The sequence below is a fragment of the Rhinoderma darwinii genome, chromosome 3, assembly GCF_050947455.1.
Source record: "Rhinoderma darwinii isolate aRhiDar2 chromosome 3, aRhiDar2.hap1, whole genome shotgun sequence".
NCBI lineage: Eukaryota > Metazoa > Chordata > Amphibia > Anura > Rhinodermatidae > Rhinoderma > Rhinoderma darwinii.
Genome location: NC_134689.1, coordinates 298,748,252 through 298,766,740, shown reverse-complemented (window position 1 = coordinate 298,766,740; position 18,489 = coordinate 298,748,252). Strand labels below are relative to the sequence as shown.

General features: G+C 42.9%; 1 protein-coding gene across 1 annotated transcript in view; it reads left to right on the top strand.

The window, feature by feature from the left end:
* LOC142748130 (ras and EF-hand domain-containing protein-like) overlaps nucleotides 1-18,489 on the top strand; it is a 55,650-nt gene that overhangs the window by 10,742 nt on the left and 26,419 nt on the right. The window contains exons 2-4 of the mRNA XM_075855259.1: nucleotides 2,560-2,715; nucleotides 3,815-3,905; nucleotides 17,248-17,343. Of these exons, the coding sequence (XP_075711374.1) occupies nucleotides 2,560-2,715; nucleotides 3,815-3,905; nucleotides 17,248-17,343 (343 nt within the window). The remainder of the gene's footprint in view (nucleotides 1-2,559; nucleotides 2,716-3,814; nucleotides 3,906-17,247; nucleotides 17,344-18,489) is intronic.

The following is an 18,489-nucleotide window of genomic DNA, read 5'->3' as shown; positions in this document are numbered from 1 at the left end:
CACAGTTCAGGGAGCCGGGCTTCTAGCATCATTGTTATCCATGATGCTAGGGGTCCCTGCCTCACCCCAGGAATACGGTCCTGAACTGTGACCATGTTTTCAGTACAGGACAGTATTCCGCAACTCAGCACTCAGAATAAAAAAAAAATAGATAACTATGATGCTAGGAGCCCAGCTCCCTGAATTGTGGTCGGTCCAGGAAATACGGCGACACACGGTCAGTATATTACGAACCAAACACGGCCGTCCGAATAAGGCCTAAGGCTAGGTTCACAAGGTGAATTTTTAGAATGCATGTTTTTGTTTTTGTGAATAAACTCCCATGTCTTTCCAAGGGTGTTCATCAGCAAAAAAAATGCAGGCTATCCACCCTGTGTGAACATACCCAAAGAAGACCACTCCTGAGAAGACCAGAAGAATTATTTTTCAATTCCATCAGATCCTATGTATATTGGCCCTCTTCGTTGAAACGACCTCTACTCGTCTCAAAGAGATTTCACTTGTAGTAAAATAAGAATAAAATAAAATTGCAATATACGTACCATCATAATTCTGTTCTGGTCCAGTGACACCGCTTGTTTCTCATCTACATTTGGCCTGTATAGTGACTAGGCCTCAGTTTCTTTGCATCCATAGTTGTGTATTATACAGTGAACAATATGGCCATGTCATGTTGTGTCACTAAGGTCACGACGCTACTGAGGCCTAGGGTATAAACGGACCTGCCCGGGACAGGAAGTGGGCTGAGGCGCAAGACATTTTGCCTGTATGTATATTCCAATTTTACATTTATGTTCTTGAAGAAGCAGAAGAGGCCTGCTAACTATTAGTATCAGTACCTATATCTATGACCTCCTTTGTGTGTGGATGATAAATTTAACATTGGCTGGGCCTTGTGTGATAGAGCTAGTTGGCCGAGGGCCAGTCAGGATGAGTCACTGGTCATTGAGTCACAGTTCTAATTCTCCACCTAGACTGCAAACATTCATGGACATGTCAGAGTAGGTATTTGTGACTGTCGGAGCAGTATAAAACTGGTCTTCAGAGTTACACCTGTTTGTAGAAGATAAAAGGAAAGTGCCATCGCCCACATTCCTCGCGATCCCAGTCTTAACCTGCTGAGTCATTTCTTTTTACTATATTTATAATCCATACTTTATCGTTTATAGATTGTAATCTGGGTTTATTACCTTTACATGCAGAGTGGAAGCAATGCAGTTGTTGACAATTAACACTTCGAGCCAACTGAATAATTTCCTACTTTTTTGTTTTTTAAACCAGAGAAAACATGTATTAATAAGGATTGTATGTACTCGCGTGTATTCATATTATTACAAGTCATAGCTGAAGATTGTGTACTTTTACCTTTGTGGTATGAGGAGAAAAGATATTTTGCATTTAGTGAGCAATGTCACATGGTGCCCAAGGCCATGACCGTAATAAGGGCATATTCACACAGGATAGATTTGTTGCAGAACTAAAAAATCTGTTCCATTCATTTGAATGGGTTTGTTTCTGCAGAATATGCATGGATTTTTACAAACCCACGTTCAGAAATGGGAAACAGTCGTAGAAATTTCAACAACAAATCTGGCGTGTGATCATACCCTAAAAAATACTCCAAAGAATGTTCCAAGCGAGCACTTTCATTGGCGTTTTTGTCAGATTTGAGTACATGACCTTAGTACTGCAAGTAACAGTATGTGTACAGTAACAACAATCAAGGCATTCTCTATAATTTATTTAGGTGTAAGCCAAGCGGGATTCACCCTGACAATACATTAAACTGTATAACTACAAAAGACAGACAGACCAAAGGATCGTGCTATCCAAAAATTTGAGAACATTGCAAATCTGGGATTTTGTAAACTTAAACTTCGAAATAAACAGAAGGTTTAACATTTTTGCTAAATGTAAAACAAATGTTATGTACAGTAAAATGAAGAAACCTTCAAATATCTCTATCAATTGTATTGTTTCTAGGTCTCTAGTAATAAACTATAATAAGTTGTGCACCATTTTGTCCTCCGCTTCCCGCGTATATGTTATTGTTTCGAGCAAAAACTAAAACTTACTTCTGCACCTTTTCCTAAATTGTATGCAGAAGGGTAACTTGAAGCTTCTGGCCGCCAAAGCAGAATATGTAAGGCTCAGCTCACATCTGTGTTGGAGGTGGAGCCTCCGTTGCGATTCCATAAGATTTGGCGGGAAGAATAGCACTGAATGCAGCAATATTTTTCACATCATCTCAAACTAATGACACCATTATTAATCAATTAGGTCCGTTGAGCGCAGGTGGAATCGGCCGTCCAGATGTGAACAGGTCCTACCACCTACTATTTATAATTTTGGTGGTTTCTCATGTGTCAGAGGGGGCCAGGGCCTGGGTGCGACTTCTACCTCTCCACCCACTATAGCTGCTCCCCAAATGTACAACCGATCATGATCTTTGCTGGTTTAACCCTTTTTTTTTTCATTATGCATATATATATATATATATATAATGTGTGTGTATGCCAGGTTTTGTATTTCTTAGTAACCTTTCTAATGTGTTTGTAGTGAGACCAGAGAACAGCTATGGAGCTTACACCAGGAAATTCAGGGGGTGTCTGTACCTGGCCTCCTGGAACAATATGAAAAACTGATTGAGAACATGTCCTATGACTACCGTGCTCAGCGGCTTAACACTGAAAAACTGGAGTCCATTCTGAAAAGGTTTGTTCGTAAAAACAGTGATCTAAGTCTTAGCTTTGTTTTCCTTCTCCGTAACCATGGCTATAAGAGTGGGCTAGCAGGGGACTCCTGACAATAGGACACATTCTTCTGTTGTTAGGTACATTCTGCAGGATACATCGTCAAAAGCACAGCATGACAGGCTGCTCTTTAAGAAGCAGTCTGCCCCAAATAGCTCCTTGACAATTCTTAAAGGCTATGTAAGCCTTTAAATGGCATTTATTATATTTTTTTTATAAAAAATAAAAAGGTCTATCAGTGTGATTGGTGCAACTTTATAAATGGGTTTTATTAAACATTATTTTTACTTTTTGAGATACAGCTGCTCTGTATTCTATATACAGAGCAGCTGTATCTTTCGCTATGACCTAAATCCGTCAGTCCCCGCAAACCTGACGGGTTCAGTGTCAGCGGATCATGCAGGATCCACCTGTAATCTGTCACATGTAAGTTACAAGTGGATCCTGCGTGTCACAGGACCTGCTGACACTCAACCCGTCAGTCCCGCGGACCTGACAGGAACAGGATTTAACAAACGGTAGATACAGCTGCTCTGTTTAGAGGATACAGAGCAGCTTTATCTCAAAACGTAAATATTTTTTTTTTAATAAAAACTATTTATAAAGTTGCACCAATCACACTGACTGACCTTTTTATTTTAAAAAAAAAATGCCATTCAAAGGTTTACATAGCCTTTAATTAGGTAAACCGTGATGTATTTGTTTTCCTCTTTCATCTGAATGGTAAGATACATTGCTGAAGTTTTCCATGCTGGCAAATTGGAAAAATTCGGAACTAGAGCAGGCGAAATGGCAAGTTGTCCTTTCATCCACGAAGTAATTCAGGAAACTGGAGGAGTGAGGTATTATGAGTCGCTGAAACGACTCCATTTATGCTGTGGAACTTCACATGCTTTGGTTTATTTCAGTGATCCAGAACAATATATATGTATGCAGAGATTTATCAGTTTGTGTGCTCTATGCTGAATAAAATGCACACAGCTACTTCTCCTTGTTCTTTGTTACCACGGGGTGCTGTCATAGCTTGTCTACATTGTAAACCATGTTCATATATGTTGTAGAACTGAGGAGACCACATCCTTACAGATGGCGGAGTTGGAAGAAGATTTTCAGCATCATTTAGTTAAAGCAGAAAGTCAAATACGTGAAGAGGTAAGATATGAGCTACTCCATGAGACCTGTATTGTGTTAGACAGTGATATAATGGGATTATAGCCACTACTAAATGACTTGGCCATGTTGACCCTTTTTTTTTTTAATGCACCTTCTTTAGCTTTAATATATTGTTTTTCAGACTACAGGCTGTTGTCTGCTGACATAATTCATTGGGCAGCAGTGAAGGGGTTGTATGAGTAGAAAAAGGGGGCTGCTTTTTTATTTCTAGATACAGCGCCACTTTTGTCCATTAGCTGTGTCTGGTATTGCATCTCAACCTCGATCACTTTTTTTTCTAATCTCATATTACCCCTTTAGGCCTTATTCACACGACAGGGTCCGAATGTCGGCTGATAAAATCGGCCGTTTTGGGACGTTTTTCCCGGCCGGTTTGCATTCATTTTGCATCTGTGCCGATTTTGACCCATTTTGCATCCGTTTTTTTTCCCTGTCCGTTTTAAAATCGAATGAATTTCATTTGTACATTTTTGCCACACACTTCCCTCTGTAGATAATGCCACACACTGCCCTCTGTAGATACTGTCACAGCCCCTCTGTAGGTAGTGCCACACAGCCCCTCTGTAGGTAGTGCCACACAGCCCCTCTGTAGGTAGTGGCACACAGCCCCCCTGTAGGTAGTGGCACACAGCCCCCCTGTAGCTAGTGGCACACAGCCCCCCTGTAGCTAGTGGCACACAGCCCCCCTGTAGCTAGTGGCACACAGCCCCCCTGTAGCTAGTGGCACACAGCCCCCCTGTAGCTAGTGGCACACAGCCCCCCTGTAGCTAGTGGCACACAGCCCCCCTGTAGCTAGTGGCACACAGCCCCCCTGTAGCTAGTGGCACACAGCCCCCCTGTAGCTAGTGGCACACAGCCCCCCTGTAGCTAGTGGCACACAGCCCCCCTGTAGCTAGTGGCACACAGCCCCCCTGTAGCTAGTGGCACACAGCCCCCCTGTAGCTAGTGGCACACAGCCCCCCTGTAGCTAGTGGCACACAGCCCCCCTGTAGCTAGTGGCACACAGCCCCCCTGTAGCTAGTGGCACACAGCCCCCCTGTAGCTAGTGGCACACAGCCCCCCTGTAGCTAGTGGCACACAGCCCCCCTGTAGCTAGTGGCACACAGCCCCTCTGTAGGTAGTGACACACTTCCCCCCTGTAGGTAGTGGCACACAGCCCCCTTGTAGGTAGTGGCACACAGCCCCCTGCAGGTAGTTCTACAGAGCACCCCCCCCCCCCCATGGATGCCACCCCTCCCCCTACCTGTCTGTAGATAGCGCCACCGTTCCAGGAGAAGTCCCTGACTTCAATGTCCATATATGAAGTCAGGGACTTCTCCTGGAGCGGAGACACCGGCCACAGGGTCGGGGATTCCGCTTTAGATGTCCCTGACTTCAATGTCCATATTTGGACACCGTGAAGTCAGGGACTTCTGCTGGAGCGGAATCCCCAATCCCCGGCGACAGCGTTGCCGAAGCTCCTACAGGGAGCAAAAGACTTACCCTCATCCTAACATGTACTTCGCACTCTGAGAAGGAGAGAGCGAGCGACGGAAGACACAGCCGTCACTTGGGGCACATTCAAGTGATAGCCGTGTATTACCTGGCCCCATAGACTTCTATGGGGGCCGGGAGAACGTCCGAAAATAGAGGATCTCCCATTTTTTGACGGCCGGGTTTCCCGGGCCGTCAAAAAAATTGTTCGTGTGAATAGCCCCATTAGGGGTCTATTGTTCCTACTGCAGCCGTGTGACGGACGATTTTTGAACGGCCGTCACACGGCCGGGAAACCCTGTCGTGTGAATAAGGGCTTAAACTTCCCTGCAACCCTCCATCCCTTTTATTTGAATGCATTAGCAGCTAACTACAGCTATTCTGTGTTTCAAGCTGTAAAACAGTCCATGTATGCACATTACTGCCCAGCTATAATGCCAGAAGAGTGGGTACGCACAGTAGGCACCAACCAAAGACGCAGTGGCAACTAATTGAAGGAGTTACTAGTTTTTCATTACATCTCAGATACTGTTGTGCCTACTGTGAGCTGCCACTACATTTGCAGAACATGTCTCAGCATCACTCCAACCACAATTTTCACTTTACCACACTCCGGCTAACTCCTTGGTTAGATGATAAAAGATGTAACTATAGGAAGTAGATACTGATTGCACAATATAAGAACCTCCTGTAAGAGGTCTACTTCGCATTACACCAGAAAGAAAAACACTTTAGGATTTAAAGAGGCTCTGTCACCAGATTATCAAATCCCTATCTCCTATTGAATGTGATCGGTGCTGCAATGTAGATAACAGCAACGTTTTTTGTTTTTTTTAAAACGATCATTTTTGCCCAAGTAATGAGCAATTTTATATTTATGCAAATGAGCTTTTCAATGGACAACTGGGTGTGTTTTCTCGTATTACTACCTGGGCGTGTTTTCTCGTATTACCAACTGGGCGTGTATTGTGTTTTTACCAACTGGGCGTGTATTGTGTTTTTACCAACTGGGCATTGTGAATAGAAGTGTATGACGCTGACAAATCGGCATCATACACTTCTTATCGTTCCCACCCAGCTTCTTTCACTAAAGACACACAGCGTGACGTCACCCACAGGTCCTTCAAGCTTGTCGTCGGACAAAGAAGATACATCGGCTCGAGCGTCCAAAAGGTTAATATGCTCGTCTCTAGGGAGTTTACTATGCTTACCTGACACGGTGATGCTGCTACAAATTCAACTGTACGCCTGGAGCTTCTGTGTCTTCTCTTTTCCGACGCCAAGGTTGGAGGACCTGTGGGTGACGTCATCATTCCCAGCCAGCATCTTTCACTGCAGACACAGAGTGACGTCACCCACAGGTCCTTCAACCTTGGCGTCGGAAGAGAGTAGACACATCAGCTCCAGGCGTACAGTTTAAATTTGCAGCAGCATCACCGTGTCAGGTAAGCATAGTAAACTCCCTAGAGACGACCATATTAACCTTTTGGACGCTCGAGTCGATGTATCTTCTTTGTCCGACGACAAGCTTGAAGGACCTGTGGGAGACTCACGTTGTGTGTCTTTAGTGAAAGAAGCTGGGTGGGAACGATGAGAAGTGTATGATGCTGATTTGTCAGCGTCATACACTTCTATTCACAACGCCCAGTTGGTAAAAACACAATACACGCCCAGTTCGTAATACGAGAAAACATGCCCAGTTGTCCATTGAAAAGCTAATTTGCATAAATATAAAATTGCTCATAGCTTGGGCAAAAATGATCGTTTAAAAAAAAAAAAAAAAAACAACTTTGCAGTTATCTACATTGCAGCGCCCATCACATTCAATAGGAGATAGGGATTTGATAATCTGTCACAGAGCCTCTTTAACTAAAAGAGCGATTGCTAGCAATGCATCCCAATGTTAATTTCATCTTTGCATAACTATACATTAAATCAGGGGTCTCAAACTCAGCAGGGTAAATGAGTCGCATGTAGAAAAAAATGTGAAGTTGACGGGCATCATTACATTGAAATTTGATACAAAAAAAATTATTGTTAATCAAATAGTTATTTAAACTACTATAACAATCCTACATTTTTTTTGTAATAATACAGTTCGGTTTCAACTTACTGTTAATTTGCAAGTTTACTCCACGTGTATTTTAACAATCCAGTTTTCCAGTTTAAGTGTCGCTAAATGTAGTCCGGCCGACACAAGATTGGGCAGACCCTTCTTAGATAGGGCCACACTGCCCTCTGTAGATAGTGCCACGTTGCCCTCTGTAGATAGTGCCACACCCCCCCCTCTCTAGATAGCTCCATTGGGGCTCCCTCTAGGAGTGGAATCCCCAGCCAGAGCATTGCCGACACTTTGGCCGGGGATTCTGTGCTGGGGAAGCCCCTGACGTCACTGTCCATAGACAGTGATGTCAGGGGATCCTCTTGGACCGGAATGTGATGTCAGGGGCAACCCCAGAGCAGGAGTATCGGGCAAAGCGCTACTAGCACTCTGCCTGGGACTCCATCTCTGCCCCTGACATTACTGTCCGTATATGGAAAGTAATATAAGGGGCTTGCCCAGAGCCGGAGTCCTGGGCAGAGCTAGTAGCGCTCTTCCTGGGACTCCAGCTCTGCTCCTGACATCACTAACCATATATGGACAGTGATGTCAGGGGCTTCCCCAGAGCAGGAGTCTCGGAGAAGAGCGCTAGTATAGTCTCTGCTCTAAGACTCCTTCTCTGGGAAGCCCCTGACATCACTGTCCATATATGGACAGTGACTTCAGGGGATCCTCTAAGAGGAATCCCCGGCCAAAAGGTCGGCAATGCTCTGGCTTGAGATTCCACTCCTAGAGTGAGCACCAATAGAGCTATATACAGGGAGGGAGGGTGTAGCACTGTCAACAGGGTGGGGTGTGTGGGACGCTATCTACTGGGGGGTGCACAATCTACAGGGGGCTGTGGGACGGCATGAAGGAGTGTCGGCGCACTCCTCCCTCCGTGTCTGAAACCCCTGCTTTAGATGATGATGCTGAAAAAATTTGCTTCAGATCTGGAAGCAAATTTTGTTATCTCCACCCTTTAGATGCCAAAACCCCATGTTGCATCCCAGGGTCTAACATGTACTTTGTATAAAAAGTTGATTTGCATCTAGCTAGAGTAGGATTGGCTTGAATGGTTTGATTTGGCATTTCCATAAAAAGTGCTGCTACTTTTTTTTTTTTTTTTTTTAAATGCCTTTTTTTAAAAACTCTTGTTGTACAAAACACGTACAAATATGCAATTAATAAAAAACAAAAGCCATTTAGAAAGGCATTAATAGCGTGTAGAAATGTCAAGCCAGAGCAGATTCATTGCATGGCATATACAGTATATGCTAAATTACCATCTCTGAAGGCCTAACTTAATCAAAACTAACATTCACTCACAGTCATCCTTGTGCTCTAAACCCCCCCCCCCCCCCCCCATACCTCTTCCACTCACAAGTGACAATTAAACCGCCGTTTCTAGAGTCTCTAACCACCTTGACCAAATTTTACTGAATTTATCCGGACATTTTCTGCTGAGGTATAGTTTTTTTTATACATAGGTATATATTTATTTACCAGTTGCTTCCAGTGTAGTAAACTTGAACTCTCTGTATTCTTCCAAGCCATAATCACAATCTTTCTGGCACAGAAAAGAACAAAGCGAAAGAAAATCTTATCGTAATGGTTTTGTATAACTTCATTCATAATGCCTAAGAGGCACATCTGAGGGGTAAGAAGTCATGGAAATTTATAATGGGTATGAAGAAACTCCACTACCTCCGACCAAAAGGGGACAATTCTGGGACACATCCACACACAATGTATGAAAGTATCAACCTCTAATTGGCAGCGAAAACAACTATCCGAAGTTAATGCTCCCATCCTCTGAAGTCTAATTGCCATGTAATAGATCCTATGTAAAAACAGAGACTGTATCAGAAAATCCCATGCACTTACAACTGAATTAAAAAAGAAAATTCCACCTCCTTCCAGTCCTCCTCTGTCAAGTCAGAGACATCTCCTCTCCATTGCATAAATGCCTTATCAAAGGGTCTATGTCCCAGGGATGTCATTAAGGTGTACAATTGGGTGAGGACCTTTGAAAGATCTGGAGCACCAAGAAGGTCTTCCAGCCTAGAGAAACCCACCTAAGGTGACAGAGCCAAATTGGGCACACCAGGCATGCCGTAACTGGAAATAATGAAAAAAGGCTTTTGCTGAAATGTTAAATCTATCCTTAAAGGAACAGTGTCATGGCAAATAAATTTTTTATATGTTAAAGATGTTAGTGCTGTAATAAAAACGTTTATATTCATTTGTGTGTTTGTGTTTTACTGTTTCTTATTTTTACACTTTTTCTTCCCTATGGGGGCTGCCATTTTTTGTTCCATTTCTGTGTGTGTCGATTAACGACACACACAGACATGGAGTACGGCAGCCACAGTCCCATAGGGACTGTGAACGGCTCCCGTCCCATTCACGTCCGTGTACGGCGTCTGTGTGGGAACTGCGCATGCGCCGCTCCCACACAGTCCTATTCGAAATTGGCGCCGTCCGGCGCCATTTTCCTGTGGACCGGAAGTCGCGGCCGGACTGTAATATTACTACTTCCGGTCGCGGCTTCCGGACTTGTGCACATGGAACAGCGGCAGCAAAGGGAGCGGACGGGCCGGAGGGAGCCGCGGCGGCAGGAGCAGGTAAGCGATTTCAATGTATGTTAGTGTTTGTGTGTGTTTACTACTGTATGTAAACCTAATACACTGTGGGTTACCTCAAAAAATGGCGACACACAGTGTAGGAGGTTAAACCTTTCAAACCCCTCGTTTATCCCGGCACTAGCCAGGATAAAGGAGGGGGGGATGCTGAGAGCTCACTAGAGCGAGAGCTTTTAACCCAATGTTGCAATGCTGCAATTTTGGGAACTAGCTCCATCTAGTGACCAAAAATGGGTAGTATTATAAATTTGAAAAAATTTATAATATTTCCTGACTCGCGAAAAAAATAAAAAAAATTTGAACAATGTTTAATCACCCACACACTAAATGTTTAAATTTTAAAAAAAAAACATGTTTTTCGGGCGACACCATGCCTTTAAAGGGAATGTGTTGCCAGAAAAACATGTTTTTTAAAAAAAAATTAAACATTTAGTGTGTGGGTGATTAAACATTGTTCAAATTTTTTTTATTTTTTTCACGAGTCAGGAAATATTATAAATTAATTCTAATTTATAATACTACCCATTTTTGGTCACTAGATGGAGCTATTCCCAAAATTGCAGCATTGCAACATTGGGTTAAAAGCCCTCGCTCTAGTGAGCTCTCAGCATCCCCCCCTCCTTTATCCTGGCTAGTGCCGGGATAAACGAGGGGTTTGAACGGTGTAACCTCCTACACTGTGTGTCGCCATTTTTTGAGCTAACACACAGTGTAGTAGGTTTACATACAGTAGTAAACACACACAAACACGAACATACATTGAAATCCCTTACCTGCTCCTGCCGCCGCGGCTCCCTCCGGCCCGTCCGCTCCGTTTGCTGCCGCTGGTCCAAGTGCACAAATCCGGAAGCCGCGACCGGAAGTAGTAATATTACTGTCCGGCCGCGACTTCCGGTCCACAGGAAAATGGCGCCGGACGGCGCCAATTTCGAATTGGACTGTGTGGGAGCGGCGCATGCGCAGTTCCCACACAGACGCCGTACACAGAAGTCAATGGGACTGGAGCCGTTCGCAGTCCCTATGGGACTGTGGCTGCCGTATTCCATGTCTGTATGTGTCGTTAATCGACACAGACAGAAATGGAACAAAAAATGGCAGCCCCCATAGGGAAGAAAAAGTGTAAAAATAAGAAAAAGTAAAACACAAACACACAAATGAATATAAACGTTTTTAATAAAGCACTAACATCTTTAACATATAAAAAAATAATTTGTGATGACACTGTTCCTTTAAAGAGGATCTGTCACCAGATTATAAGTGCCCTATCTCCTACATAATCTGATCTGCTCTGGAATGTAGATAACAGCAGTGGTTTTTATTTTCAAAAACGATCATTTTTGAGCAAGTTATGAGAAATTTTAGATTAGTTTCTTAAAGACCAACTGGGCGTGTTTTTACTTTTGACCAAGTGGGTGTTGTAAAGAGGAGTGTATGACGCTGACCAATCGGTGACCAATCAGTTTTTCATACACTTCTCATTGTTCCAGCCCAGCTTCTTTCACTGCACAATCACACTGGGCTGTGGATCATGCTGGGCTGGAACAATGAGAAGTGTATGATGCTGATTGGTCACTGATTGGTCAGCCTCATACACTTCTTTACAACACCCACTTGGTCAAAAGTAAAAACACGCCCAGTTGGTCTTTAAAGAGGCTCTGTCACCAGATTTTGCAACCCCTATCTCCTATTGCAGCAGATCGGCGCTGCAATGTAGATAACAGTAAAGTTTTTGTTTTTTTTTTTAAAACGAGCATTTTTGGCCAAGTTATGACCATTTTTATATTTATGCAAATGAGGCTTTCTAAAGTACAACTGGGCGTGTTTAAAGTTAAAGTACAACTGGGCGTGTATTATGCTCGTTACATCTGGGCGTTTTTACTTCTTTTACTAGCTGGGCGTTGTGAATGGGAGTGTATGATGCTGACGAATCAGCATCATCCACTTCTCTTCACAACGCCCAGCTTCTGGCAGTGCACAGACACACAGCGTGTTCTCGAGAGATCACGCTGTGACGTCACTCACTTCCTGCCCCAGGTCCTGCATCGTGTCGGACGAGCGAGGACACATCGGCACCAGAGGCTACAGTTGATTCTGCAGCAGCATCAGCGTTTGCAGGTAAGTAGCTACATCGACTTACCTGCTAACGCCGATGCTGCTGCAGAATCAACTGAAGCCTCTGGTGCCGATGTGTCCTCGCTCGTCTGACACGATGCAGGACCTGTGAGTGACGTCACAGCGTGATCTGGCAGAAGCTGGGCGTTCTGAAGAGAAGTGGATGATACTTCTCGTCAGAGCGCCCAGCTAGTAAAAGTATTAAAAACGCCCCGATGTACGCACATAATACACGCCCACTTGGACTTTTACTTTTAAACACACCCACTTGGACTTTTGCAAGCCTCATTTGCATAACTACAAAAATGGTCATAACTTGGCCAAAAATGCTCGTTTTTTAAAAATAAAAACGTTACTGTAATCTACATTGCAGCGCCTATCTGCTGCAATAGCAGATAGGGGTTGCAAAATCTGGTGACAGAGCCTCTTTAAGGACCAAGCCATCTTTGGCATTAAGAGGTCATCTCCTTTATAGTTAAAAGATAATAGAAAAGCTTTCCTAGCATGCTTTTGTGGGGATGTCTGTGGCTTTCGCAGACTGTAAAGGTACCAACTGTGGCGGGCTTGGGTTTTTAAAGAGGGCATCTGTGGCTGGCGCAGTTTGTTTTTTTCCCTCATCTGGATCTGGTGTTAATGAGGTTGTATACAATTGGGGACCTGTAAACCAGTAGATTTGCATTTCTATTTAACTTCCTTGCACAGCTGGGAGAAGGAATTGCTTCAGTGATGGGATAGGCACATTTTCTGAAGGTGTTTTGAATGGGAATATTTTCTTGGTTGACTGTTTTTTGCTAGAGAATGACATAAAGCAGCGTTCGCACAGAACGAATTTGCCATAGGCAAATCTGCTGTGGATTTGACTTCAGTGTGTGAATGGGCATAAATTGCCATATTCACATGCATTGGTAGCGAAACGTTATCAGATTGTAGGGTTCTGGCATTTAGCACCTTAGAAATTGTGCTGCTAAATGCCAGGTCCTGCATTCATGCAGTTGTGGAGATTTTTTGTGCATGTTCTCATGTGGACTTCTACATACAGTGAAGGAAATAAGTATTTGATCCCTTGCTGATTTTGTAAGTTTGCCCATTGTCAAAGACATGAACAGTCTAGAATTTTTAGGCTAGGTTAATTTTACCAGTGAGAGATAGATTATATAAAAAAAAAAAAAAAGAAAATCACATAGTCAAAATTATATATATTTATTTGCATTGTGCACAGAGAAATAAGTATTTGATCCCCTACCAACCATTAAGAGTTCAGCCTCCTCCAGACCAGTTACACGCTCCAAATCAACTTGGTGCCTGCATTAAAGACAGCTGTCTTAAATGGTCACCAGTATAAAAGACTCCAGTCCACAGACTCAATTAATCATTCTGACTCTAACCTCTACAACATGGGCAAGACCAAAGAGCTTTCTAAGGATGTCAGAGACAAGATCATAGACCTGCACAAGGCTAGAATGGGCTACAAAACCATAAGTAAGACGCTTGGTGAGAAGGAGACAACTGTTGGTGCAATAGTAAGAAAATGGAAGACATACAAAATGACTGTCAATCGACATCGATCTGGGGCTCCATGCAAAATCTCACCTCGTGGGGTATCCTTGATCCTGAGGAAGGTGAGAGCTCAGCTGAAAACTACACGGGGGGAACTTGTTAATGATCTCAAGGCAGCTGGGACCACAGTCACCAAGAAAACCATTGGTAACACATTACGCCGTAATGGATTAAAATCCTTCAGTGCCCGCAAGGTCCCCCTGCTCAAGAAGGCACATGTACAGGCCCGTCTGAAGTTTGCAAATGAACATCTGGATGATTCTGAGAGTGATTGGGAGAAAGTACTGTGGTCAGATGAGACTAAAATTGAGCTCCTTGTCATTAACTCAACTCGCCGTGTTTGGAGGAAGAGAAATGCTGCCTATGACCCAAAGAACACCGTCCCCACTGTCAAGCATGGAGGTGGAAACATTATGTTTTGGGGGTGTTTCTCTGCTAAGGGCACAGGACTACTTCACCGCATCAATGGGAGAATGGATGGAGCCATGTACCGTCAAATCCTGAGTGACAACCTCCTTCCCTCCACCAGGACATTAAAAATGGCTCGTGGCTGGGTCTTCCAGCACGACAATGACCAGAAACATACAGCCAAGGCAACAAAGGAGTGGCTCAAAAAGAAGCACATTAAGGTCATGGAGTGGCCTAGCCAGTCTCCAGACCTTAATCCCATCGAAAACTTATGGAGGGAGCTGAAGATCCGAGTTGCCAAGCGACAGCCTTGAAATCTTAATGATTTACGGATGATCTGCAAAGAGGAGTGGGCCAAAATTCCATCTAACATGTGAGCAAACCTCATCATCAACTACAAAAAACTTCTGACTGCTGTGCTTGCCAACAAGGGTTTTGCCACCAAGTATTAAGTCTTGTTTGCCAAAGGGATCAAATACTTATTTCTCTGTGCATAATGCAAATAAATATATATAATTGTGACAATGTGATTTTCTGGTTATTTTTTTATATAATCTATTTCTCACTGGTTAAATTAACCTAGCCTAAAAATTCTAGACTGTTCATGTCTTAGACAGTGGGCAAACTTACAAAATCAGCAAGGGATCAAATACTTATTTCCTTCACTGTATGTGGTGTACATGTGCTCTACTCAAGGATCAAGGTTTTAGTCACAAAATTAGAGTTTACTTTTTTTAATGAAAGGTAACAAATAATATATCTGTATAATCCTTGTTTTATCTAGCCTAGTGGGAAAAGTCTTGGCTACTAGAATTTGAAGAAATCTGTATGTAAAATGGCTGCTGAAAGAGTACATGGAGGGCCCCATGATTTTTTAGAAACCTTCGTAAAGCAAATATACGACCCGTGTTCTCTTATGACTCCTGATTGGAAGTTTCAGTGGCTGTGATAGCCCCATACTGCTGTTAGATCATCTTCCCTAATTTAGAGGGGCCTCTCTGGTGAAGAGAACTTCCAAAAGGGTAATAGAAAAATCTTTTTGAAGTATTCTCCAAACAAGCTCCTGGTCCGAACGACTAGCTTCCAGTTTGCAGCTCTGCCTAGTTACTGTTATCGTAGAGGCCATTGGTGGATAAGAACGTAACTGCTGTTAATATCCAATTAAGGTGACTTAACATGTGGACAAAGATGAATACTGGAACTATTGTCATTGGGACCAGTAATAGAGACTGACAAACCATATGTGCAAACTGTCCATTCAGTTGCACATAAGAGACTACTCTAATGATTTCCATCAATGGCTCACAACTACTGGTGTCTATGACTAGCATCCATCTTCAATCAAAGTAACAGATGGAAAGCAAAGGGCCCTTATACTCCCTCTGCCACCTGTCCATCCCTGACCAGTAGAATAGCGCCACTGGTGCAATATGCCTGGAACTTCCAGTTCAGATTCTGTTGTAAGTGCAGGTTTTTTTTCACATTTGGGGAAAAGTTTGAATGTACTTTTACATTTTTAAAGTACAAACCATATACAAAAATCGATTTAAATTGTGATCAATGTAATTATCATGTCTATATAATCTGTTCTATGAACATGTAAATGTAATGAAACACAGTGCCTCACCTGGTTTCCATAGTCAGCTGGAATTTTGACATGCATTGTATTATGAATTTGGGGGATATTTAGTGCAATATGGTATCATAGTTTATAAAAAAAAAATACAGAACCTTTTAAATCATGAGTTAAATTAAAGTTACATTAGATTAAATTAGATAACCGGGCAAAATGACAACATGGGGTTAATTATTAGTAGAATATAATCCAGTGAAAAAAAAAAATAATTTAGGGGAAGTCTGTTTAGCTGGCTCATGATTGGATATACATGACGAGCCCCTTTTTCAAGGGGGCGGAACAAGTATAATACACTGAGCCTCATCATTGGTTTAGACATCTAGAGGGGGGTGGACACTTCGCCTTTTTAAGACTGGGTGTTCTGCCACCAACTGCGGCTAGATATCTGGGTCCACGCCAGGCATGAATCGATGCCTCTAATACATTGTGCGCTAAATTATCAAATAGACTAAAATCTGCAGGCCGCTGAAGAATTACGGCAGATACAAATAAAGTAAAGAAACGCATAGGGCTGATACTTGGTGGCTGAATAGACATATGGGCTTCAATAGGGCTGCCACTTGGTAGCTACATTAGAAACGGTGCGGTAATAACACTGGCATTGTTTGCTTTGAATGTGGTGCAGCTGATATGGACTGCAGAGCTGCACAAGCAGTTTGGTGTTTTTTTGGACGTTAATGAACAGAGATAAAGATCTCTAACTGCACTAGTAACATATACCAGAGCATAGGAGTGGGGCAAATGACCTCTGCTCGTATTATTGCCTGTATAATAAAACCTCTAATTTAGAGAAATAATAAAAATATCAAAACATTAAAATAATAATATAAAAACATGAAATTATCTAAAAAATATAGAACAAAGACTAGAGAGACAAGTGTTTTTTGTGGAGCGCATATCATATTAGCCTACCAAATTACTTAAACTAATAGTGTCAATGTAAGTGCGATAGCACTAGAAGCAAATATTGCTAAATCTGCATTATCATTTTATTCTGAACCAAATATAAACGGTTACATGGTAACCGGAAGTAACTATATCTCTAAAGGTTTAAAGAACCAGTGAGAAACTAAATATAATCCGCTGAGCAGCCGTTTTTCGCTTGTTAATTTATTAAATGGTTAATTAGCATACACCCAAAGGGAATGTTGACATAGTAAATAAATGAATATGAAGTAAGGCAAGGCACATTCTCTGCATTTTGGATTTGACCTGCTTCCTGTAATTTGCCTGTGCATTATGCATAGTTGGTGAATTACTATTGAACCTTTAATTTCCTGATTGATCACATGGGTTAGGTGGCAAGGCAGGAGTGTGCTGCTCTACAGGCATTTGTAGAAGTGCTGAACTTCATGTTCTATGAATTGCTTGTATTGAAACGTAGTCTTGAAATTCCATGTATTGTCTCAGGACCAAAGGAGACTTGAAGCTGCAGTTCAAGAGATGCAAAGAAGACACGACTCTGAAATTTCAGACCTTCAGGCCAGGGTTTCCAGGATGGCAAAGGTAGGATTCTCCGTATAAGATACATTTATACCCAACACGTTTTGTCTCATTCATGTTAATCTTTATATTGGTGTATATCCTAGAAACTACTTCCTGGTACATGGATCTCTGTGGTTCAGACATCTGTGGTTTTTCTGGTTGAAAATAACATACAAATAAGATGTAAACCTGAAGCATTTAGAGGTTTGGCAGTTATTTTACGGTGCACTGAAAAGTCCAGCGAGTCCAAGTATACCGGCGTATACCTCCAACGAAAGGCCCAAACCTATCCCACTCTGCGGCATACAGTGGGATGCGTCTCCTGGGGACCGGCCCTTGTAAAACTTCTAAAGTAACTGTCCATATAAGGACAATGACGTCCGGAGCAGTTCTGGAGTCCCCGGGCAGAGCGCTAACTGATGCTACATTCGGGGACTCCAGCATTAGGGAAGCCCCTGAAGTTACTGTCCGTATATGGATGCGCTAGTAGATGCTCAGACAGTGATTTCAGGCGTTTCCTATTGCATGAGTCCCCGAGCAGAGCATCAGCTAGCGCTCTGCCCAGCAACTCCAGCAGTTCTCCTGACGACACTGCCCATACTGTATATGGACAGTGATGTCGGGAGCTCCCCCGAGGTTATAGATTTAACGTATACCTGTGACGGATACCATACAGTGGCATCCGTCACCCATAGGCTCCCGTGTTAAAAAAAACGTATACCATGTGGTATACGTTGTTTTGTGGGATCTCTCAGGATGGAATAGCGTAATCTTCTACACTATTCCATCCTTCAAAAAAAAGGTATACCGATGGTGGCCAAAAGGATACTCTCGAGATAATGGTGCCGTATGAACATGTTTATCGTGTATGTCGAGTGCTTTTGGAAGCTTGATGTCAGCCGTTGATAGGCTATGTTCACACGATTAACAAAATACGTCTGAAAATACAGAGCTGTTTTCAAGGGAAAACAGCACCTGATTTTCAGACTTTTTATGAGCAACTCGTGTTTTTCGCTGCGTTTTTCACGGCCGTTTTTGGAGCTGTTTTCGATAGTCTATGAGAAAACGGCTCCAAAAACATCCCAAGAAGTGTCCTGCACTTCTTTTGACGAGCGGTCATTTTACGCGCCGTATTTTGACAGCGACACGTAAAATGACAGCTCGTCT